The sequence below is a fragment of the Pelodiscus sinensis genome, chromosome 17, assembly GCF_052426305.1.
Source record: "Pelodiscus sinensis isolate ZL-2025 chromosome 17, ASM5242630v1, whole genome shotgun sequence".
NCBI classification, from domain to species: domain Eukaryota; kingdom Metazoa; phylum Chordata; order Testudines; family Trionychidae; genus Pelodiscus; species Pelodiscus sinensis.
In genome coordinates this window covers 35,950,762-35,973,268 of record NC_143068.1, presented here as the reverse complement: position 1 = coordinate 35,973,268, position 22,507 = coordinate 35,950,762, and the positions used below count along the sequence as shown (strand labels likewise).

The following is a 22,507-nucleotide window of genomic DNA, read 5'->3' as shown; positions in this document are numbered from 1 at the left end:
GTGGGTCAGGCTAGGGAGCGCTCCTGTTCAGGAAGTCCACACGGGCAGAAGATGGTGGGGAAACTCAGGATACATGGCTTCCAGTCCCATAACCTCCCCATGCTTAGCTGCAATAATGATGCATCTCAGAGTAGTTTCCCTCCCAACAGCCTGCCTAGACGCACATCCCAGATTGCTTCCTGTCCAACACAGGTCCAAAGGCAGAAATTGGCTGACGCTGCCGGTTGTGTCCCTCCAGTACCACAGGGATGAGTGCAGCACGTGGCCTAGCCAGAGCAACTGATCTCGCTTAGCATCGTATTTAGGGTGTCAGGCAAAGACAGACCCCAAACACAGGTCCTGGCCCACTAGCAGGGAGATACAACTCAGTGTCTTTAATAGGGACACAGATGCCTCATTAGTCATTTTATACATTGAGGCGCTGTCTCCTGCACCGTGGTGTAACATGCCCCCTGTGCAGACGTGCCAAACCTCGCACAGCGCCTGGAACAATTTCAGAGGCGGCCGTGAAGGCCAGGACGCAAGAAAGAGCGAGACAGGTCCGGGGAGTGGCTACTAGCCAGCAAGGGCAGGGACTGGGAACGGGGAGGGATCGATCGCTGGGCGAGTCCCGGTTCTGCTCCCTCCCTCCGAGGCACCCGGACCCGGCCGCTGGGAAGTTCGCACAAGTCTCGAGTCCACGCGGGGGCTTTGCCCACAGCACCGGCACGTCCGCTGCGACCGGCCGCCACCGCCATGGAACCGGGGCCTCGGCGCCCGAAGGGCCCCCCCGCAGCCCCCCCGCGCCCGCTGACCCGCCCCCCGCAGCCCCCCCGCGCCCGCTGACCCGCCCCCCGCAGCCCCCCCCCGCGCCCGCTGACCCGCCCCCCGCAGCCCCCCCGCGCCCGCTGACCCGCCCAGCCGGCCCCGCCCCGCCCCAGTGTGACCCCCCCGCAGCCCCCCCGCGCCCGCTGACCCGCCCGGCCGGCCCCGCCCCGCCCCAGTGTGACCCCCCCGCAGCCCCCCCGCGCCCGCTGACCCGCCCCCCGCAGCCCCCCCGCGCCCGCTGACCCGCCCCCCGCAGCCCCCCCGCGCCCGCTGACCCGCCCCCCGCAGCCCCCCCGCGCCCGCTGACCCGCCCAGCCGGCCCCGCCCCGCCCCAGTATGACCCCCCCCGCAGCCCCCCCGCGCCCCAGCCCCGCCCTCGGGGGGCCGCGCGCCGTTGAGCGAAGCGTCGAGCAGCCTCGCGCGCTCCCCCGCGGCCCCGCCCCCAGGGAGCCCCCCCGCCGCTGTGTCCGGGGGGGGCCTAACCCGGCTCCCCGCCCCACAGAGACCCGCGGGCTGAGCCGCCACCGCCCCACGTGATCCGCCTGACCCCGGCGTGACCCCACGTTCAGGGTCCGGCCAGCGCCAGCCTCGCGCGCCGTGACGTCCTCTGCGTGCGGCCTCGCCGATGGCGCCTCTGGTGCTTCCGCGGGGAAATATAGTCCCGGCGGAGGCGCGCTGCCGGCGCGGGGGCCCGGCGCCCCGGGGACGCGAGACGGGCCGCGGCCGGGTCCATGGGTCGCCCCGATCCGGGGGGGCAGGAGCGGGCGCGGCGCGCGCGGCGCGGTAAGTAGTCCGGCCGGGGTCCCGCCGGCGGGATCCCTCCGCGGGGATGGCGGCCGAGGGGATGCCGGGCCCGGGCCGCCGCGGCGGGACGCTCCGAGGGACGGGCCCAGGCGCGGTGAGCGGGCGGCGCGCGGGCCCCGCGGCCCCGGATTCCGCCTCCGCGCCGGCGCCGCCCGGCCGCCCGGACCCCGCGCCAAGATGGCGCCGGCCCGAGCGGGGGCGCAGGCAGCGCCAGGGGCAGCCCCGGCCGCAGGGCCCTGGGGAGCGGGCCCGCCGCGCGCTGCCGGGGGGCGGGGCCGGCCTGGCCGCGGGGGGGGACACGTGGGGGGCTGTGGAGTCTCCACCCTGGGGGGGTGACACGTGGGGGGGGCTGTGGAGTCTCCACCCGGGGGGGGGACACGTGGGGGGGGCTGTGGAGTCTCCACCCGGGGGGGGGGACACGTGGGGGGGGGCCTGTGGAGTCTCCACCCGGGGGGGTGACACGTGGGGGGGGGGCTGTGGAGTCTCCACAACGGGGGGACACGTGGGGGGGGCTGTGGAGTCTCCACCCTGGGGGGGGACACGTGGGGGGGGCTGTGGAGTCTCCACCCTGGGGGGCGACACGTGGGGGGGGCTGTGGAGTCTCCACAACGGGGGGTGACACGTGGGGGGGGCTGTGGAGTCTTCACCCTGGGGGGGGACACGTGGGGGGGGCTGTGGAGTCTCCACCCTGGGGGGGGACACGTGGGGGGGGCTGTGGAGTCTCCACCCGGGGGGGTGACACGTGGGGGGGGGCTGTGGAGTCTCCACCCTGGGGGGGGACACGTGGGGGGGCTGTGGAGTCTCCACCCCGGGGGAGGTGACACGTGGGGGGGCTGTGGAGTCTCCACCCTGGGGGGGGACACGTGGGGGGGCTGTGGAGTCTCCACCCCGGGGGAGGTGACACGTGGGGGGGCTGTGGAGTCTCCACCCCGGGGGGGGGACACGTGGGGGGGGCTGTGGAGTCTCCACCCTGGGAGGGGACACGTGGGGGGGCTGTGGAGTCTCCACCCTGGGGGGGGACACGTGGGGGGGCTGTGGAGTCTCCACCCTGGGGGGGGACACGTGGGGGGCTGTGGAGTCTCCACCCTGGGGGGGGACACGTGGGGGGGCTGTGGAGTCTCCACCCTGGGGGGGGACACGTGGGGGGGGCTGTGGAGTCTCCACCCTGGGGGGGGACACGTGGGGGGGCTGTGGAGTCTCCACCCTGGGAGGGGACACGTGGGGGGCTGTGGAGTCTCCCCCCGGGGCGGTTGCAGAGCAGGTCAGAAGGACGCTGGCCCGGGCGGGTCTAGCCCAGGGCGGAAGCGGAAACGAGTCACTATAAGGGCCCGCTGTTGGGATGCAGTTAGTTAAATCCCTGGGCTGTCGCTGCTCGTTACAGATGCTGACACATGGGTGGAAATCGGGCCAATGCTGCATTTTATTAATAGCAGAACAGACTTAAATGGGGCCTGCATGTGGTGTAGTCTTGCCTTAAATGTTGTGTTCATGCCCATCACTGTGAAATAAGCTATTTGCATATATTTGCATATATCTGTGTGTATATGCAACCATACTTAAATTGCAGCCCTCGGCATATGTTGTGAGTATCGTTGGGCCCCCAGGGCTTCCAAAGTTGAGTAGCGCTTGGTCCTGCTGTGAGGGCAGGGACTGGACTCGACCTCTCGAGATCCCTTCCAGTTCTAGAATTCTATGATAAGCAATCCCTCCCCTGTTACCCAGCTCCAGCCTCCAGGAGCACTGTCCCTGCCCATCCTGGCTAGTAGCCATTGATGGACCTAACCTCCAGAATCTTAGCTGGATTTTTTTAAACCAGTTATACATTTGGCCTTCACAACATCCTCTGGCAAGGAGTTCCACAGTTCAGCTGTGGATCGTGTGAAGAAATATTTCCTTTAGTCATTTTAAACTTGCTGCGTATGAGGAATCCCAAGTCACTTCACTTTTCTCTCCTGTGGTGTATTTCTCTGTAAAATCGCAATAATTATCCTTTCCCACTTGGTGGTGATGTGTTATAAAGTTAAATTATTAGTGGAGGGGGAGGAGTATTTGTGATGCTCTGAGGAGTCTCCAAATATGGGCAAAGTGGGGGTGTTTGCTGTACTGTTAATCTACCCATGAGTTCAGTGATCAGCATCATGTGACCTTCCTGAAGACACTTTGGTTGAGGATCCCTGAATAGATTTTTCATTCCTTACCCTGGGGGGATTTGACAGCCCTGACCAGAGCTCTACCTCAGCCCTTCCTGCTCAGGTGAGGGCTGGTTGGGCTGCCACCCAATGCTCATATGAGGTTTGGTATTTATTGGTTTGTCTCCCCTTGGCTAGGATGAAAGTTTGGCATTTGCTGTTTGCCTTCAAGAACAAGAGTAGGAGACGTGTCAGGCTGTAATAAGTCCTGGGAAATTGCTGCACGGGTATGTTTCGTTCCTCTGGAGCGAGTGCCAACAGAGTACTGCTGTGGTGCCCACCCTGTGTCCATCAGAGCATTTCATAAAGCCTGCAGCCTGCTAAATTAGTGTGTGTTGTCATGTTTATATCATTTCAGTGTACACAAGTGTGTACATCAACTGTGCCACTGCGGGGTGCGAAAAATCCACCCCCTTAGTGACGTATTTATACATCTCTTAACCCCAATGTGCACAGCCCTGTGTCTGCCAGAGCGCTTCTCCCGCCCCCATAGTTACTGTCGCTTGCAGAGGGGAACTTATTAAGCTGACGGGAGCTCTCGCCCATTGGCATAAAGTGTCTTCATCAGACGCTAAAGTGTAGTGCAGACCTGGGCCTAAAGCTCACTGTGCTCTGATGCCTCCTTTCCCTAAGGACTGAAGCCCTGCTGCGTGCATCGGGATGCGTATGTTGTGTTAATGCTGGGGATGTGCACGTGTCCAAGGTTAACCGGTTAACATGCACGGTTACACGCAGCCCCTCTTCCCCCCTCTCCTCTGGCCCAGCTGCCTCTATATCAGAGGCAGCGGCACCAGGGGAGCAGCCTCCCCCGACCCCCACACCGCTGCCTCTGTATCTGAAAATGTCAGCGGTTACACGCTTACCTAATAAATGCATGTTAAGACACCCTCGTTTACACTTCTCTTGTATGCCAGTTACCCTGTCACTCCTCCCTGGCGGGTGGGATGGTGTGCCCTGAGCGCACAGCAGGACTGACTGCAGCGCTTCCTCTTGCCTAGGTCTCACTTGAGGAACCCAGGCAGATTGAGCATGGAGATGGAGGAGAACGAAGTGGAGAGCAGCAGCGATGCGGCCCCTCCTCTGGCCCAGGAAGAGCCCTCGGAGAGCGGGCTTGGCGTGGAGACCTCTGAGGCCATGTCTGCCGACAGCAGCGATGCTGCTTTCGTGCCCATCCTCTCCGAAGCGGACGACTCTGGCGTGGGGCAGAGCTCCGACAGCAGCGGGGGCTCTCTGGTAGGGAGGAGGTCTGGAGACCCTTTGGGGATGGAAGTGACGTGGTGGCTGTCGGATTACATTGTCAGACTGAGAACACGGATCATCTCCTTCAGGGAGTAGGCTCTCTGACCCACTGCCCCGGCTAAGTGGGAGCCAGCCCTACACACCAGAGGGCAGGGTGACCATGGGCCTGCTCTGTCTACAGTAACAGTACTGAGATACACGTCAGGTCTGTCCCACACCCAGGGGAAGAGCTCTGCCTACCTGCAGCTTGTGTCTGAGGGTGTGTCTCAGCTACACCACAGGGCTGCAGGGTCATCAGCAGAAGCCAGAAAAGCTATCGCTTGTCACCCTCTTGTAGGGCCCTGCAGGCCTGTCTTCTGGGCAGGCGCCCCCTTGCGAGGCAGGGTGCTGACTGGCTCTTGAGGAGGCTTGCTAGAGGCCTCTGAGCTGTGCTCCCCGACCTGTCTGTCCCCCAGGAGGAAGTGTCGGAGAGCAGCTCTAGCACAGATGCCATTCAGAGGATCTACCTGCCAGACTCTTCCTCTATCGCCCAGTCTACCCTGGTCTCCAGCGTCTCCACCGTGAGCCAGTCCGTTATGGTATCGGAGTCCCCACAGGTGCTGGTTCACTCCAGCGTCATCACCGATGGGGCCACAGTGGTGTCGGACTGCACTGCATCCACCTCCTCAGACCTGGGCTCGGCCATAGACAAAATCATCGAATCCACGATTGGGCCGGACATCATCCAGAGTGAGTGCCCCGGAGTCCCAGGCACGTGTGCCCAGGGCCGGGCAAGGGGCCGCTGCTGTAGCTAAGTGACTTGGTCCAAAAAAGGAAACGCCGTTTAGTGGAAGACTGCCCCCAGCTTGCCCTGACCACTGGAAGCAGTGCCTGCTGTTCCCTGCCTTCCCTCTAGCTGGGAAAGGGCTTGCCGGGATCCTCCCTCCGTCCTGAGCTCACCGCGTGAGCACCCGTGCAGCCTCCAGCTAGCTTTCCTTTCTCCCCCCGCCCCACCCTGACTCCCTGAACGAATGCCTGCTCTTGGTAGTTCATCTGCCCCTTCACCCTCTTCTCCATTCTCCTCCTAGGCTGCATCGCAGTGACGAGCGCGGAGGATAGCGGTGCCCAGACGACCCGGTATCTCATTCTGCAGGGGCCTGATGATGGTAAACGAATGCTTCTGGGTCGGTCAGTGCCGTCCTCTGCCTCTGGGCTCTCTTCCATTTCCATCCACTGGCTGTGCAGGGCTTCTTGACTGCTCTAGTCCCAGTCTCCCAGCAGGGGGCACTGTAGCTAGGGTGGGGGTGTTGCCTGTGGGGCTGTGCTGGGGGGCACTGGCTCTGGGGGAGTGGGGGGGTGCGCTAAGGGGCACTGGCTCTGGGGGAGTGCGTGTGCGTGCGTGTGCGTGTGTGTGTGTTCGTTCCGTTCCCTTGGTGAGCTCTTGCTGGTGCTCTAGGTGCCCCCATGGTGTCCCAGATGGCCACGTCTGCTCTGGCCAACAGTTTGGCAATAGAAGCCATAGCCGATGGACCCACCTCCACGTGCCTAGACCAGCCTGGCCCTTCAGACCCATCGGAGCAGTCGGACCTGCTGGAGCTGCCCACGCGGCCGGAGCAGGCCAGAGAGGTAGATGCTGGGGAGGAGCCCGACCAGCCGGACCTGGAGAGCTTGGAGGAGATGATGGAGGTGGTGGTGGTGCAGCAGTTCAGGTGCAAGATGTGCCAGTACAAGAGCATCTCCAAGAAAACTCTCATCAATCACATGAGGGAGCGGCACTTCCAGCCAGGTAGGGATGCTGCCTCTTGGGAGGCTTATCTGCCAGGGTGGGGTGCCAGGGTGGGAGGAGTTTCTGTTCTGGGGGGAGCAAGGTGGTTAATGGGCCGGGTGGGGGCCCCACTGCTTCCAGGGAGGTGGCTTAGAATGGCTCTCTCGCAATGGGAGGGAATTAGGCTTCCCCAGTGGAAGTGTGGCCAGAACTTGTTTTTCTGCAATGCATTTACTGAGGCTAAATTGTTCCACCCTTAATTCAGAATTCTCTGGCAGGGGAGAATTTGACCCTGAATATAAAATGACTAGAAATATTCAGCCGTCCGCAGCTGACAGAATGAAAATCGAAACACCCTGTCCAAAGCTTTTGATTTGGAGAGCAGTGAATGTAACACCATTAAAAACAAACCCAAAACCAGCCCAAAGGCAGCCCTGGCAATCACAGAACAGGGAGCCGAAGTTCCCTGCCTGGCAGACAGGTTACAGCTGGAGGATTGCCAGACGTTTAGTTAGGCACCATTTGTTGGGGAAGAGTCAACACAGCCTTGCCAGGAGAAATCCTGCATCATCAGTCTCTGAGAATTCTTCCGTGTCCCTCCCCTCAGACTGTTAAGCAAAGTGAACAGTTGGTGGTGGTAGAGGCAAAGTGCTGAGCATGGGAAAGCATGATCCCTGTTCTACATTAGGGATGTAAACATTAGTCTACTAATTAGTCGAGTGAGTTCTCTTCTCCCCACCCCACCCCCCGCTGCCTCTGTATCAGACGGAGCAACTGGAGGAGCAGGAGCCGGTGCTGAGGGAAGCCGGCTCCCCCAAACACCATCACCATGGGGGGCGGGGCAGGGGAGGCAAAGCCGCAGCAGTCCAGGAGCTGGCATGAGCCGCCCCTGTGAGCTAACCCCACTGCGGCGCTGTATTCTAAATGTGATTAGAGCCCGGCAACTCTTCCTACATTTAAAATGCAGAGCCGCAGGGGCAGTCGTCCTCCCCCCCCCCCCCCCCCCCCCCCGCCCTCCCATCGACTAATCAAGTAGTTGATGGAAATTCCATCGACTGCTCGATTAGCTGATTAACCGTCACTTAACAACCCTGTTATACTGCAAAATGCTGGGGTCTAAATTAGCTGTAGGCGCTCGAGAGATCTGGAGTCCTTGTGGGTAGTTCTCTGAAAACATCCCCTGCGAGTGCAGTGAAGACCCAAAGTGCCAATGTGAGGAGAAACGTCTTCCAGTGCCACCGTGTAACCCTGCCATGCGGCCCCACCTTGGGTGCTCAGGGAGCCAAAGGGCTTTGGTCTCACAAAGAAGCATTGGAATTGGAAACAGAGGGGGCGATGGACGTGAGGAGAGAGTGAAAGGAAACCAGGATTGTCCCTCAGAGAGACGTTGAGGGGTGGCTGCAGAGGCCATACACAGGGTGTTCTGGGCAGGGAGGTTCAATAGCGGTTCACTGACTAGTGGAGCAACCTCAGGAATGCTTCCCGGTTAGTCGACTAGCCCAGTGGTCCCCGACGCGGTGCCCGCGGGCGCCATGGCACCCACTGGGGCATTTGTCTGCCTGCGGAATGATCTGGGCCAGCCCCCCCCCCCCCCCCCCCCCCGGGAGCGCGGCGCATGGACAGCACCGGCTCTGGGCGCGTGGCAGCCCCGAAAGGTTGGGGACCACTGGTCACTAGACTATAGTCCCCGTGGCGGGGGTGGCAGCCGCTGTACCAGAGGCAGTGTGGGGTGCCAGGCGGGAGCTGGTCCATGAGAGGAGCCAGTTTCAAAACCTGCTGCCTGTTGCCCTGCGCTGCCGCCTCTGACAGCCCCTGCCTCCCGGGGTCTGAGCGCCCAGGCCCGGCGAGAGCTGGAACTGAGCCGGGCTGCCGGCCGGGCTCCTTATACGTTTTAAATGCAGAGATGCAGTGGGGGTTCTGGACCAGGTGCGAGCCGGGACTGACCTGGGCTGCTGGCCAGCCTGCTAAAAACTGTACTGGCGGGGGGGGGACTGGATGTAGCCGAGAGCACTAACCTGTAAGCTTTGCTGACTGGCTAACCGGTTCGACTACACGATTACACCCGAGTTCTGGGGGGCGCTGTGGAGAGGCCGGGCTGGGGTCCCCCACTCACAAGGCACACCAGACCGTGCGCTGAGCCGTGCTGCACTCCAGTTCTCTTGTACCGACAGTGCTCCTCCCACCGGGGTGGGGGCCACTGGCCCACCGAAAACTCGGTCGCCGGCCACAGACCAATGAGAGGCAAAAAAAAATCCTCCTGGCCGTAGCCCCCCCCACTGCTGAGCGGGAAAAGGAGCCGCTCACCTCACTCATGCAGCTCACGGCACCAGGGTTCCCCTCACGCTCCGGCCCCAGCAGGGAGCAGGAACTGCCAAGGCTCAAGCCCCCCTCCTCCCCCCGGCCAGATGAAGTCTTCTGGAGCCCCCTAGGCTCTAGGGAGGGGCCAAAAATGAGCGGTTCAGTGGGGGGGGGGGGCTGCCAGGGAGTGGGATAGGGGTGTAGGGGTACAGGGTCTGGGTGGGGTGTAGGAGCGGGATGGGGTGTAGGGGTACAGGGTCTGGGTGGGGTGTAGGAGCGGGATGGGGTGTAGGGGTACAGGGTCTGGGTGGGGTGTAGGAGCGGGATGGGGTGTAGGGGTACAGGGTCTGGGTGGGGTGTAGGAGCGGGATAGGGGTGTAGGGGTACAGGGTCTGGGTGGGGTGTAGAAGCGGGATGGGGTGTAGGGGTACAGGGTCTGGGTGGGGTGTAGGAGCGGGATGGGGTGTAGGGGTACAGGGTCTGGGTGGGGTGTAGGAGCGGGATGGGGGTGGAATCTGGTCAGGAGGTGGGGTGCAAGCCTTGGCACCCCCACTTGGCTGGAGCTCCAGTGCCAGCAAACCCTTCTGCAGAAGGCAGGAGCCCCAGCTGTGAGGGCCTAGTCAAGGCAAGCCACGGCCAGATGCAGCCTACGTGCAGGGTGCCCCGCTCCTGCCCTGTGCGCCCCTCAGACAGACGGCTCTGCCCACCCCAAGGGCCAGGCCCGTGCCCAGCTCTGTAACCGCCTTGTGCTGACCGCTCCAGGGCGGCTCTGCGCAGCTGCCCCGGGCGGGTGCCTGCTTGTGGCGCCCAGCCGAGCTTCCCCAGCGCTTCTCACGCTGTTTGCTCTGCCAGTGGCTGCTGCTCTGGCCTTGAAGAAGGGGCCGCGCAAGGGGGCTCCCTCGCCAAAGCTCCCGCAGGAAGATGGGCCGGAGGAGGAAGAGGAGGATGATATCATGGATGCTGGAGCCATTGATGACCCTGAAGGTACGGCCCCTTCTCCCCTCTGGCCCCTGCTGCCAGGGCCTGTGTCTGACGCCTTGGCCCGTTGCCCCACAGAGGACAGTGACTATAACCCAGCTGAGGACGAGCCTCGTGGGCGGCAGCCCAAGTACAGCCGCATTGTCCCCACGTCGAGCGAGGAGAGGCCACGCCGGCGCCCAGGGAGGCCACGCAAGTTCCCTCGCCTGGAGGCCCTGCCGCAGCCTGAGGGTAGGACTTGGAGCGGAGCGGGGGGCCTGGCTGGCCTGCTCCCACGGCAGGGGGCTGGGGCACAGCTGGGGGGTCAGGTCAGAGCGAATTGCTCAGAACCAGGGCTACTGACAGCCCAAGCCGGGGGGAGGGGAGGGGAGGAGGGGGCCCTCCTCTATACGGCACCAACCAGCTGCGCCGAGCGCATCCGCTGCCACCCCGGTCGGCAACGAGCCTCCCCAGCAAATCCCCTCAGACACCCCAGCGCCCTGTGCCCCCCCCCGTTCCCCCCTCACACAGGGGAGAGGTTCTAACCCATCCCCCACCTCCCCTCACACCCCAGTGCTCCCTGTGCCCCCCAGCCCCCCTTACACAGGGGAGAGGTTCTAACCCATCCCCCACCTCCCCTCACACCCCAGTGCTCCCTGTGCCCCACCTGGCGCCCCTTACACAGGGGAGAGGTTATAACCCATCCCCCACCTCCCCTCACACACCCCAGTGCTCCCTGTGCCCCCCCAGCCCCCCTTACACAGGGGAGAGGTTATAACCCATCCCCCACCTCCCCTCACGCACCCCAGTGCTCCCTGTGCCCCCCCAGCCCCCCCTTACACAGGGGAGAGGTTATAACCCATCCCCCACCTCCCCTCAGGCACCCCAGCGCTCCCTGTGCCCCCCCCAGCCCCCCTCACACAGGGGAGAGGTTATAACCCCTCCCCCACCTCCCCTCAGACACCGCAGCGCTCCCTGTGCCCCCCAGCCCCCTCACACAGGGGAGAGGTTATAACCCATCCTCAGACACCCTAGTGCTCCCTGTGCCCCCCCGTTCCCACCTCACACAGGGGAGAGGTTATAACCCATCCCCCACCTCCCCTCACACCCCAGTGCTCCCTGTGCCCCCCAGCCTCCATTACACAGGGGAGAGGTTGTAACCCATCCCCCACCTCCCCTCACACACCCCAGTGCTCCCTGTGCCCCCCCAGCCCCACCTCACCCGGGGGAGAGGTTATAAAACCAATCCCACCAACTCCGAACAGGTTCTTCCAGTCCCAAAGGACCAGCCCCAGGGCAATTTATAGCTGGGATCTTACCCAAAGGAGCCCACTGGGCCTGTGTTTTGGCATCGAACATGGAGAGGTTTCTTACCAAAGAGAAGGTTGGGAGTGCGATGGTTAAAGCGCCCGTTGCACACCCCGGGCCCTGGGGCAGGCTGGGAGCAGAGGTGGCACCAGGAGCTGGCTCACAAGTCTCTGGAGCTCGTCCTGGGGCAGGTTGGCTCCTTTCAGGCTCAGTTCATAGCAAAGCTGCTTCAGAAGTGACGAGCTGGAGCGAAGGCCCAGGCCCCTGCCTCCTCGTGCGACAGCCCCAGATGGAGTTTGTCTCGTGAGCAGGCGCTGGCCCCGCCGGCCTGGCCCCGCTGCGGGGTGCTTGTGGACGTGCTGCCATTCACGTGGCTGGCCGCCCCCCTCGCGGTCCGTGGGCCGGGCCTGTGGGCGTCTCCCAGCAGCAAGCATGTAACTCCCCGCCCCGAGCCAGGTCTCCCCGCCCCGTGTGGTCCTGCGGGCAGCGCGCAGGCGTGGGTGCACCTAAAGCTTTCAGTGGGTCCCAGACGGGGTGCGGGCCCCCCCGGTGTGCTCGCACCAGGAGCCTCACTCCGGGCCGCTGTCGGGCAGGTGGCGAGGAGGAGCCCGTGGTCACGTCCCAGAGCGCTCTGAGCAGTGAGCTGCAGAGCTCCGAGGCAGCCAGCTCTTCCAGCCTGGAGAACGGGGCCAGTGCCAGCCTGGCAGAGCCCGGCATCAGCCAGTCGGACTCGGAGAACAAGGACCCTTCCTCCAACACGGGCCCCGAGGAGGCTGACGCTGCGCCCCGCAGGCGTGGCCGGCCCTCCCGCCGCTTCCTGGGCAAGAAGTACCGCAAGTACATGGGGCGCAGGTGAGGGGGGCGGCGAGCCAGGCGGGCGGGGTGGTGAGCCAGGTGGGTGGCAGTGCCGCGGGCAGGCGGGCTGCCCTGTAGCCGTCTCAGCGCTGAGCTCCGCTCTGCTCTTGCAGGTACTACTACAAGTCCCCCAAGCCCCTGCTGAGGCCCTACCTGTGTCGCATCTGCGGCTCACGCTTCCTCACGCATGACGACCTGCGCTTTCACGTGAACTCCCACGAGGCCAACGACCCTCAGCTCTTCAAGTGCCTCCAGTGCAGCTACCGCTCCCGCCGCTGGTCCTCCCTTAAAGTGAGCCCGCCCCCCGCCCGGCCCCCCGAGGCAGAGCTGGCTCTCGCTCACGGCCTGCTCTCTGCCTCTCACAGGAACACATGTTCAACCACGTGGGCAGCAAGCCATACAAGTGCGAGGAGTGTGACTACACCAGTGTGTACAAGAAGGACGTCCTCCGCCACTCCACTGTGCACAGCCGGGACCGGTGAGGGGGCCGTGGGACCGCCCGCATTCCCGCCCCCAGCTCCCCGCGGCCCCACGTGCTGAGCCAGGCAGCCGCGAGGCCGAAGGCGGCAAATGCCTCGGTTCCCCTGCCAGCCAGGGCTTCCCGTGGGCGGGCGGGGCCTCGGGCTGAGGGGCTGTCTGACCAGTGTGGTTTTCCTCTCTCTCTCGCAGGAAGAAGAGAGCCGAGCCGGTGAGTGGCTGCTGTGTTAGTCCCAGGGCAGGCGCCCCAGCCTCTCTCTGCTCCCGCTGCCTGGCTGAGGGGGACTGAGCCCAGATCTGGCTGGGTGGGGGCCGAGGGGCTCGCTCATCCCTGCGTCCTCTCTCTGCAGCCCCCAAAGCTGAGCTCCTTCCCCTGCCCGGTGTGCAGCAGAGTCTACCCCATGCAGAAGAGGCTGACCCAGCACATGAAAACTCACAGCACCGAGAAGCCGCACATGTGTGACAAGGTGGGGCGGGGCTGGGGGCGGGGCTGGCTGCAGTCTGGGGCGGGGCAGGCTGGGCAGTGAGGGCCACTCTGTTCTCTTGCAGTGTGGGAAGTCCTTCAAGAAGCGCTACACCTTCAAGATGCACCTGCTGACGCACATCCAGGCCATTGCTAACCGCAGGTAGGGCAGGGCGCCGGGCCGGCCCAGGGCGGGGGGGCGCCGGGCCGGCCCAGGGCGGGGGGGCTCCGGGCCGGCCCAGGGCGGGGGGGCTCCGGGCCGGCCCAGGGCGGGGGGCTCCGGGCCCAGTAACGAGCGGGCCCTCTCCCGGCCTGGCAGGTTCAAGTGCGAGTTCTGCGACTACGCCTGCGAGGACAAAAAGGTCCTGCTGAACCACCAGCTGTCCCACGTGAACGACAAGCCCTACAAATGCAGCTTCTGCAAATATGCCACCTTCCGGGAGGACTTCCTGGTGTCGCACGTGGCTGTCAAACACACAGGTGAGCCCCCCACCTCGGCCTCGTGCCAGCCCCCCCCCACACGCACCGCTGGGGCTGAGCGCTGCCCTCTCTGCCGCAGGGGGCAAGCCCTTTGCCTGCGAGTACTGTCACTTCACCACCAAGCACAAGAAGAACCTGCGCCTGCACGTGCAGTGCCGCCACGCCGAGTCCTTCGAGGAGTGGGCGCAGCGGCACCCCGAGGAGCCCCCCTGCCGGCGCCGGCCCTTCTTCACCCTGCAGCAGATCGAGGAGCTGAAGCAGCAGCACGGCCAGGCGCAGCCTCCCAGCGACCCTGCCGCCAGCGCGCCGGTGAGCACCGGGGTCCTGGGCTGCCCCCCCGCCTCCACCCTGGCCGGCTCGGACGGGCTCTCCATCGCCTCTTCTCCCATCCAGGTTCCGCCTGGCCCGGTGACCTACCACACGGTGCAGCCCCTCCCGCCTGGGGAGGCCCCCATCCTTTCCCAGGAGTCCCTGGGGGAGGCCACCATCATTTACGAGCAAGGTGAGCTCCCGGGGGAGGGGGAGGGGCCTGCCTGGGCCGGCCGGCGCCTCTCACCTGCTCTCTCTGCCTCCCCAGGCGTGGAGGGCTCGGCAGAGCTGGCCACGCAGACGGCGCTGGATCTGCTGCTGAACATGAGCGCCCAGCGGGAGCTGGCTGCAGGCTCCCTGCAGGTGAGGTCGCGAGCCCCCGCCCGGCTGCGAGGAGGGCCCAGGCCCGGCTCCGGCTCCGGCTGACCCTGCTGGCTGTTGCCGTGCAGGTGGCCGTGGTGAAGGCGGACGGCTCCGGGGTGGCACAGGCCCAGCAGGAGGCGCCGGAGCTGGAGTCTCCTGGGCCGCAGCAGAAGGTGGTGACGCTGCACGTGGCTGAGCACGAGGCCCTGGTGCAGGAGGCCTATGAGGAGGCGGGCCTGGCGAGCTCGGAGCTGCAGCAGATCCCCCTCCCCTTCGGGGGCGCGGTGGAGTACGGCGTCATGGCACCCGCCGGCGAGGAGCTCCAGGCCCCGCAGGCGCTCTACAGGTTGCTGCGCGCTCGGCCCCGCCCGGCCAGGGGAGAGGCCTTTCTCCCCGCCGGCCCGCGCCCCGGGGCAGGGAGAGCGGGGAGGAGCCCGGAGCCCCTTGTGCCCAGCCCGGAGCCCCTTGTGCCCAGCCTGGAGCTCCTGCACGCGCCGACCCCCCGTCCCAGCCCAGAGCGCCCCCCACCCCCCGCACGCACCGACCCCCCCTGTCCCAGCCCGGAGCGCCCCCTGCCCCCCGCACGCACCGACCCCCTGCCCCAGCCCGGAGCGCCCCCCGCACGCGCCGACCCCCCTGCCCCAGCCCGGAGCACTCCTCCCGGGGCCCCGCCCCACCAGGCTGAGGGTGTGTTACACACCCCTCCGTCTCGGTGCGCCTCACGCCGTGGGTCCCAAGGGGAGCGTTGGTACACGTCCGTGCCAGCTCTGCTGGCAGGTGTCAAAGCAGCTGCCCCTGCCCTGGTCCTCAGTCTGCTCCAGTTCCGAGTGCGAGACGGCCCATCCCCCCGCCCCGGCGGAGCCCCGTGGGGATGGGGACCCCCTGACCCTGCGCTTGCCCCCGCAGCGAGGAGGAGCGCCCCGCAGAGGCCACCCACACGGTGGTGGTGAGCGAGGCCGTGGTGACGGACGCGCTGAAGGAGCACAGCGCTCACTACATCGTGTCAGCCAGCTTCCCCGGGAGCCAGCTGCATCGGGTGGAGGTAAGAGGCCTGGTCCCGGGCCTGGCGGGGGCTTCAGGCAACGTGATCCTCAGGCTCTTCTCTCCCAGCAGCTCAGCGGGGACTCTGCCGTCTCCCCAGGGCCGGGCCAGGAGGCCCCGGGCTCCGCCAGCAAGTGGCCCGTGCTGCAGTGCCTGGCCAGGCAGCTCCGGAGGAGCTCTGCCTTCTCACCTGCCCCCGACGAGCCGGAGAGCCCGTCCCCAAAGGGCAAGTGGGCCCCGCTGCAGGGGGGGGCCAAGAAGCTGTCGTGCAAGATTTCCACAGCCAAGAAGCTGTCGTGCAAGATTTCCACGACCAAGAAATTCTCCTGCAAGATTTGCACAGCCATGTTCACCGGGAGAGCGGAGATGGAGAGTCACAAGAGGGCCCATGTGGGACCCAGCACCTTCAAGTGTCCCGACTGCCCCTTCACGGCCGCCGTGTGGCTGGAGGTCCGGGTAGGTGGGCTGGGCGCCCAGGGCTGGGTGGGCGTCGGGTGCTGGCCGCTGCTGATGGCGCTGTCCCCGTCCCCAGAGTCACATGGCCCAGCACGCCAGCCTGCGGCCCCACAAGTGCTCGCACTGCAGCTTTGCCTCCAAGAACAAGAAGGACCTGCGCAGGCACATGCTGACGCACACCAACGAGAAGCCCTTCGCCTGCCAGGTCTGTGGGCAGAGGTGGGTAGAGCAGCCGGGGCCTGCCCTGGGCGTGCTCCTCTGGCTGGACCGTGGGCCCTGCTCTCGGCCCCTCCTCCTCTCCAGCCCCTGCAGCTGCCTGGCAGCACCGAGGAGCCGGCCTGTGCAGGGAAGAGGAGCCGGGGCCCCGCAGCCAGCTCCACTCCACGCTCGCTCTCCGGCAGGTTCAACCGCAACGGGCATCTCAAGTTCCACATGCAGCGGCTGCACTGCTCCGAGGGGAAGCGGCCCGGGCCACCGGCAGCCCCCGCCCAGCAGACCATCGTCCTGAACAGTGAGGAGGAAGCGCTGGCCACGCTGCAGAGTAAGAGACCAGGCAGGGCTGCCAGGCCACACCGCTGGAGAGCTGGCCGGGCCGGGCCGGGCGTAGGGATGGTCAATAGCAGTTCATTGACGCGTCCGTGAACCTCGTGAACTCCTAGCGCGCTGGCCCCGGTGCCCGGCACGTTGCTGGGGGGGGGTTCCCCTCTGGCTGCCGCGCTGGCCCCGGTGCCCGGTGCGTTGCTCGGGGGGCTCCCCTCTGGCTGCCGCACTGGCCCCAGTGCCTGGCGCGTTGCTGGGGGGGCTCCCCTCTGGCTGCCGCGCTGGCCCCTTGCCTGGTGCGTTGCTGGGGGGGCTCCCCTCTGGCTGCCGCGCTGGCCCCGGTGCCTGGCGCGTTGCTGGGGGGGCTCCCCTCTGGCTGCCGCGCTGGCCCCTTGCCTGGTGCGTTGCTCGGGGGGCTCCCCTCTGGCTGCCGCGCTGGCCCCTTGCCTGGTGCGTTGCTGGGGGGGTTCCCCTCTGGCTGCCGCGCTGGCCCTGTGCCTGGCGCGTTGCTCGGGGGCCTCCCCTCTGGCTGCCGCGCTGGCCCTGTGCCTGGTGCGTTGCTGGGGGGGCTCCCCTCTGGCTGCCGCGCTGGCCCGGTGCCTGGTGCGTTGCTGGGGGGGCTCCCCTCTGGCTGCCGCGCTGGCCCTGTGCCTGGTGCGTTGCTGGGGGGGCTCCCCTCTGGCTGCTGCGCTGGCCCTGTGCCTGGCGCGTTGCTCGGGGGCCTCCCCTCTGGCTGCCGCGCTGGCCCTGTGCCTGGTGCGTTGCTCGGGGGGCTCCCCTCTGGCTGCCGCGCTGGCCCCGGTGCCCGGCGCCCCCTCATGGTCAGTGGCTGGTCCCAGCTTGCATGCTTGGGTCTGGCTGGTCATGGCTGGCGGTGAGGCCAGCGTGACCCTGCCCGTACTCAGGGGCTGACGGGGGCTCTCCCCTCCCCCCCAGCGGCTTTGCAGACCGGCCAGGCAGTGCTGGCTCCGGATCGGCTGCAGCAGGCGCTGGGGCAGGAGCACATCATTGTGGCCCAGGAGCAGAGCATCACAAGCCAGGTGAGTCTGGCGCCGCCTTTGCCAGTCCCGCCCCGCCCCGCAGCCAGGGCCTGCGCCCGTCACCTACCCCGCTGGGGGCTGGGCTGACGGGTGGCGCTCGGCTCTCGTGCAGGACGAGGCCACCTACATCCAGGAGATCACCACGGCCGACGGGCAGACGGTGCAGCACTTGGTGACCGCCGATAACCAGGTGTGCGGGGAGCTGGGGGCTCTGCCAGGGGAGGGCCGTGGGGCTTGACTGGCTGAAAGGAACCAGCGGGAATCTCCAGCTGAATCTTGGCACGGAGGTGACCCAGAGCGAGCCAGGCTCCCAGGGCGAGGAGACCACGTGCTCAGCCTCTCGGGGCTGATATCTTGCTCAACCTGCGGGGGGGGGGTCCTGGTCCCTGTAGGGACACTGCGGGGGGGCCCGGTCCCTGCTCTTGGGGGCCCGGTCCCTGCTTGCGGGGGCGCTGTGGGCCAGGGGGGCTCTGTTCCTGTAGGGACACTGCGGGGGGGCCCGGTCCCTGCTTGTGGGGGGGCCCGGTCCCTGCTTGCGGGGACGCTGTGGGCAGGGGGCTCGGTCCCTGCTTGCGGGGGCGCTGTGGGCAGGGGGCTCGGTCCCTGTAGGGGCGCTGTGGGCGGGGGGGGGGCGGTCCCTGCTTGCGGGGGCGCTGTGGGCGGCCGGTCCCTGTAGGGGCGCTGTGGGCGGGGGGCTCGGTCCCTGTAGGGACACTGCGGGGGGGCCAGTCCCTGCTTGCGGGGACGCTGTGGGCGGGGGGCTCGGTCCCTGTAGAGGCGCTGTGGGCGGGGGGGGGGCGGTCCCTGCTTGCGGGGGCGCTGTGGGCGGGGGGCTCTGTCCCTGTAGGGGCGCTGTGGGCGGCCGGTCCCTGTAGGGGCGCTGTGGGCGGGGGGCTCGGTCCCTGTAGGGGCGCTGTGGGCGGGGGGGGGGGGGGTCCCTGCTTGCGGGGGCGCTGTGGGCGGGGGGCTCGGTCCCTGTAGGGGCGCTGTGGGCGGGGGGGGGGCGGTCCCTGCTTGCGGGGGCGCTGTGGGCGGGGGGCTCGGTCCCTGTAGGGGCGCTGTGGGCAGGGGGGGGCTCGGTCCCTGCTTGCGGGGGCGCTGTGGGCGGGGGGCTCGGTCCCTGTAGAGGCGCTGTGGGCGGGGGGGGGGCGGTCCCTGCTTGCGGGGGCGCTGTGGGCGGGGGGCTCGGTCCCTGTAGGGGCGCTGTGGGCGGCCGGTCCCTGTAGGGGCGCTGTGGGCGGGGGGCCGGTCCCTGTAGGGACACTGCGGTGGGGCTCAGTCTCTGTGCCCCTGCAGGTGCAGTACATCATTGCTCAGGAGGGCGTGCAGCACCTGCTCCCCCACGAGTACGTCGTCGTGCCAGAAGGGCATCACATCCAGGTAGGGGCCCCGCTGCCTGGCACGGGCTGGTGCCAGATTGTTGCCTGGGTCGTGGGGTCCAGGGTGGAGCTGGGGCGGCCGGGGATCCCTGGTCCCTTGGATCGGGCCTGTGACGTCGGGGGGGGCTGGCTGTCACCTCTCCTGGCTGTGGGGTTTCATCCCCCCACCTGTGGATTGGCCCGGACACCCAGTCCCAGGCTGGGCAGATCAGAAGGCAGAGACACAGGAGGGGAGGCAGGGACGGCCACTGTGGGGCAGGGCCTGGGAGCTGGGCTAGGGGAGGGGGGTGCTTTAGACCGTGGAAGGGGGTGAAGGCCCCTCCCCCCAGGAGGACTGAGGCTCTGCCCTGGCTCCTGTGTCCACATCTGGAGAGTCCCCTCTGGCTGCGGGTGGGGTGCAGGGCTGGGGGCCGTCACAGGTGCATCTCCTGGGTTGCAGTCTCCCCACAGGCTGAAGTGAATCAGGCCTCCCCCCTCCCCCGCTCTGGGGTACGGGCCCCGTGCGCCCTGGCCCCATCTCCCCCACACCGGCTGTGCCCTCCCACCACGTGCTGCGCCCCGGGGAGCCCATCGTCCTTCAGTGGCAGAGCAAACTCCCTCTCCTGTGCGGGCAGCCGGGCCGGGGCAGGGGCAGGGGCAGGGGCAGGGGTAGTTGCTGGCCAAGCGGCTCACTCCAGCGGCTGTTGCAGGTGCAGGACGGCCAGATCACCCACATCCAGTACGAGCAGGGCAGCCAGTTCCTGCAGGAGCCCCAGGTAATGGGAGCAGAACGGGCCCTGCTGGGGGAGGGGAGGGGAGGGGAGGGCGGGTGTGGGACTGTGCGCAGGGTAAGTGCCCTGCATGAGCTAGTGGCCCGGCCTGTGAGGGCCCAGCTGCCAGCCAAGCATGTGCCCCCCAGTCCGGTCTGTGCTGCCTGCCCAGACTGAGCCCCCCCCACTGCTCCCCGCAGATCCAGTACCTGCCTGTCTCCCCCGAGCACCACCTGGTCACCCAGGCTCAGCTGGAAGCTGCGGCGCACTCAGCAGTGACAGGTACGCTGGGCCACGCCCCCTCTGCCTGCCCAGGGGCGGAGTCCTGGGGCGCCCCCTGCTGGGCCACGCCCCCTCTGCCTGCCCAGGGGCGGAGTCCTGGGGCGCTCCTGCGCTGGGCCACGCCCCCTCTGCCTGCCCAGGGGCGGAGTCCTGGGGCGCCCCCTGCTGGGCCACGCCCCCTCTGCCTGCCCAGGGGCGGAGTCCTGGGGCGCTCCTGCGCTGGGCCACGCCCCCTCTGCCTGCCCAGGGGCGGAGTCCTGGGGCGCCCCCTGCTGGGCCATGCCTACTCTGCCTGCCCAGGGGCGGAGTCCTGGGGCGCCCCCTGCTGGCTGGCATTGGCAGAGCAGTTCCATCTCCTGGCCACTTGGTCGCACACTGGCTGCACAAAGCAACCTCCGCCGTGGCCAGCGGCTTGGCAGGGCGGCTGCGGTTTCCCGCCCGTCAGGAGAGCAACCCTGGTCTGCTGGCTGTGGAGGGGCTGTGCCAGGAGTGCCCGCTCCCCATGCTCCGTGCCTCTGGGCTGGAGCCGGGCCCGGCCATGGCCTCCCCTCTGCTGGCGGGGGTGCCCCGAGCCCAGGGTTCACATGCTCTCTGCTCTCCCCGGCAGGCCTGGCAGAGCAGTGGGGAGCGCGTGGTAAGGGTACCCGGGCACAGGAGGCCTGACGGTGCTTTTCCCTTGCAGCAGTGGCTGATGCGGCCATGGCCCAAGCCCAGGGCGTGTTCACGGCCGAGGCAACGGCTGAGCAGATCCAGCAGCTGCAGCAGGGAATCCACTATGACGTCATCACGCTGGCGGATTAAGGGCTGGACGGTGGCTGGGCCCAAGTCTGGCCGCTCGCTGGCTGGCGCGTGCACCAGGAGGGCCGGGTGCTGCCCCTCTGCCCGCTGGCGTCCCCCCAGGGCTAGTTTCTGGGCCTCTCGCACCTCCCGGCCTCAGATCCCTTTCCTGGGGCGCGAGTGCCAGGCGAGCTGCCTGGCGCGGGGGGCGAGAGCCACGGCTGATCGCAGGGCTGGGCCGGGGCCGCTGCTGTTCCACGTGGGCGTGGCCCGGCGGCTTTCCGGGCCTGCAGGCAGGCGGTGCTGTGGGGCGCAGGGAGCCCGGCGCGGCCCCCCAAGCAAGAGATGTTCTGTTTTTCTTCCGCCCAGAGACGGACTCTGCTGGAGAGAGCTGCTCTGGGCGGGGCGGGAGCCGCGGGAAGCTGCTTAAGAATAAAGAGGTGTTGGGCTCTGCCAGGCCTGCGTGTGCAGTGGGGCTGGGGCTGCAGGGGCCTTTCCCCGACCTGGGGCTCTGGCAACGGCAGCAGGTGCCAGGTACGGGTGTCTGCTCGGCCCCCAGCACCCAGCCAGCCTGCCTGGGGCGTGGGAGTTGCTGGGGGGTGCACAAGCCCTGCCTGCCGCCTGCCTGAGCCGCAGTGACCTTGACGGGCGGGCCGGGGCGGGGCTGGGCTGCCCTCCAGGGACGGGCTGCGTCGTGGTGACACGAGGGGAGCGGTAAGCAGCCTCAATCCATGTACCTTGTCCCAGCCGCTCGGCAGCAGGATTTACATGGGATTAGAACAGCTCAGTCGGGTCTGGCTGCCCCCCCTGCTGCCTTGCCCAGACTCCTGCCCGGGGGGGGGGAGCCCACTGGCTGCACAGACGGGGCTGGATTCCTGTGACTAGCCCAGGGCTTGCCTGGGCCCCATAGTAGGGGCAGGCTGCTCCCCGCCTGGGCTCCCCTCAGCAGCTGCTGTGGAGCAGAGGTGCCCGGAAGGCTGCGTGCAGACACCGCTTTCCTGGTTTGTGGGGTCTGGCCCTGCCGCTACGTGTGGGCCCCGTCCTGCCCTGGCCTGTCTCTCCTGCCGCTGGGCTGAGCCCTGCCTGGCACGCGTGGGCCCTGTCCTGCCCTGGGCTGAGCCCTGCCTGGTACGCATGGGCCCCGTCCTGCCCTGGGCTGAGCCCTGCCTGGTACGCATGGGCCCCGTCCTGCCCTGGGCTGAGCCCTGCCTGGTACGCATGGGCCCCGTCCTGCCCTGGGCTGAGCCCTGCCTGGTACGCGTGGGCCCCGTCCTGCCCTGGGCTGAGCCCTGCCTGGTACGCGTGGGCCCCGTCCTGCCCTGGGCTGAGCCCTGCCTGGCACGCGTGGGCCCTGTCCTGCCCTGGCCTGTCTCTCCTGCCGCTGGGTTGAGCCCTGCCTGGTACGCGTGGGCCCCGTCCTGCCCTGGGCTGAGCCCTGCCTGGTACGCGTGGGCCCCGTCCTGCCCTGGGCTGAGCCCTGCCTGGTACGCGTGGGCCCCGTCCTGCCCTGGGCTGAGCCCTGCCTGGCACGCGTGGGCCCTGTCCTGCCCTGGCCTGTCTCTCCTGCCGCTGGGTTGAGCCCTGCCTGGTACGCGTGGGCCCCGTCCTGCCCTGGGCTGAGCCCTGCCTGGTACGCGTGGGCCCCGTCCTGCCCTGGGCTGAGCCCTGCCTGGTACGCGTGGGCCCTGTCCTGCCCTGGGCTGAGCCCTGCCTGGTACGCGTGGGCCCCGTCCTGCCCTGGGCTGAGCCCTGCCTGGCACGCGTGGGCCCTGTCCTGCCCTGGCCTGTCTCTCCTGCCGCTGGGTTGAGCCCTGCCTGGTACGCGTGGGCCCCGTCCTGCCCTGGGCTGAGCCCTGCCTGGCACGCGTGGGCCCTGTCCTGCCCTGGCCTGTCTCTCCTGCCGCTGGGTTGAGCCCTGCCTGGTACGCGTGGGCCCCGTCCTGCCCTGGG

General features: G+C 67.3%; 1 protein-coding gene across 5 annotated transcripts; it reads left to right on the top strand.

Annotated features, from left to right (window-relative positions):
• Positions 1-1,604: 1,604 nt before the first annotated feature.
• ZNF335 (zinc finger protein 335) lies at positions 1,605-21,010 on the top strand. 5 transcript variants are annotated; one of them, XM_075917060.2, is made up of 29 exons: positions 1,605-1,705; positions 3,939-4,027; positions 4,799-5,033; positions 5,495-5,768; positions 6,107-6,184; positions 6,475-6,804; positions 9,934-10,065; positions 10,138-10,290; positions 11,940-12,198; positions 12,315-12,492; positions 12,567-12,679; positions 12,871-12,889; positions 13,029-13,145; positions 13,228-13,304; positions 13,461-13,621; positions 13,701-13,930; positions 14,015-14,123; positions 14,199-14,293; positions 14,380-14,639; positions 15,200-15,335; positions 15,407-15,790; positions 15,867-16,009; positions 16,192-16,331; positions 17,267-17,370; positions 17,483-17,560; positions 18,667-18,750; positions 19,439-19,504; positions 19,699-19,780; positions 20,463-21,010. In XM_075917060.2, exons 3-29 carry the CDS (start codon positions 4,830-4,832, stop codon positions 20,579-20,581), a joined length of 4,125 nt encoding a protein of 1,374 aa, XP_075773175.2. In that variant the 5' UTR covers positions 1,605-1,705; positions 3,939-4,027; positions 4,799-4,829; the 3' UTR covers positions 20,582-21,010. The 5 variants fall into 5 exon arrangements, with proteins under 5 accessions (XP_075773175.2, XP_075773174.2, XP_089625920.1 ...); XM_075917059.2 differs by having other exon boundaries at positions 15,404-15,790; XM_089769794.1 differs by having other exon boundaries at positions 15,389-15,790; positions 20,466-21,010.
• The last annotated feature ends 1,497 nt before the right edge of the window (positions 21,011-22,507 follow it).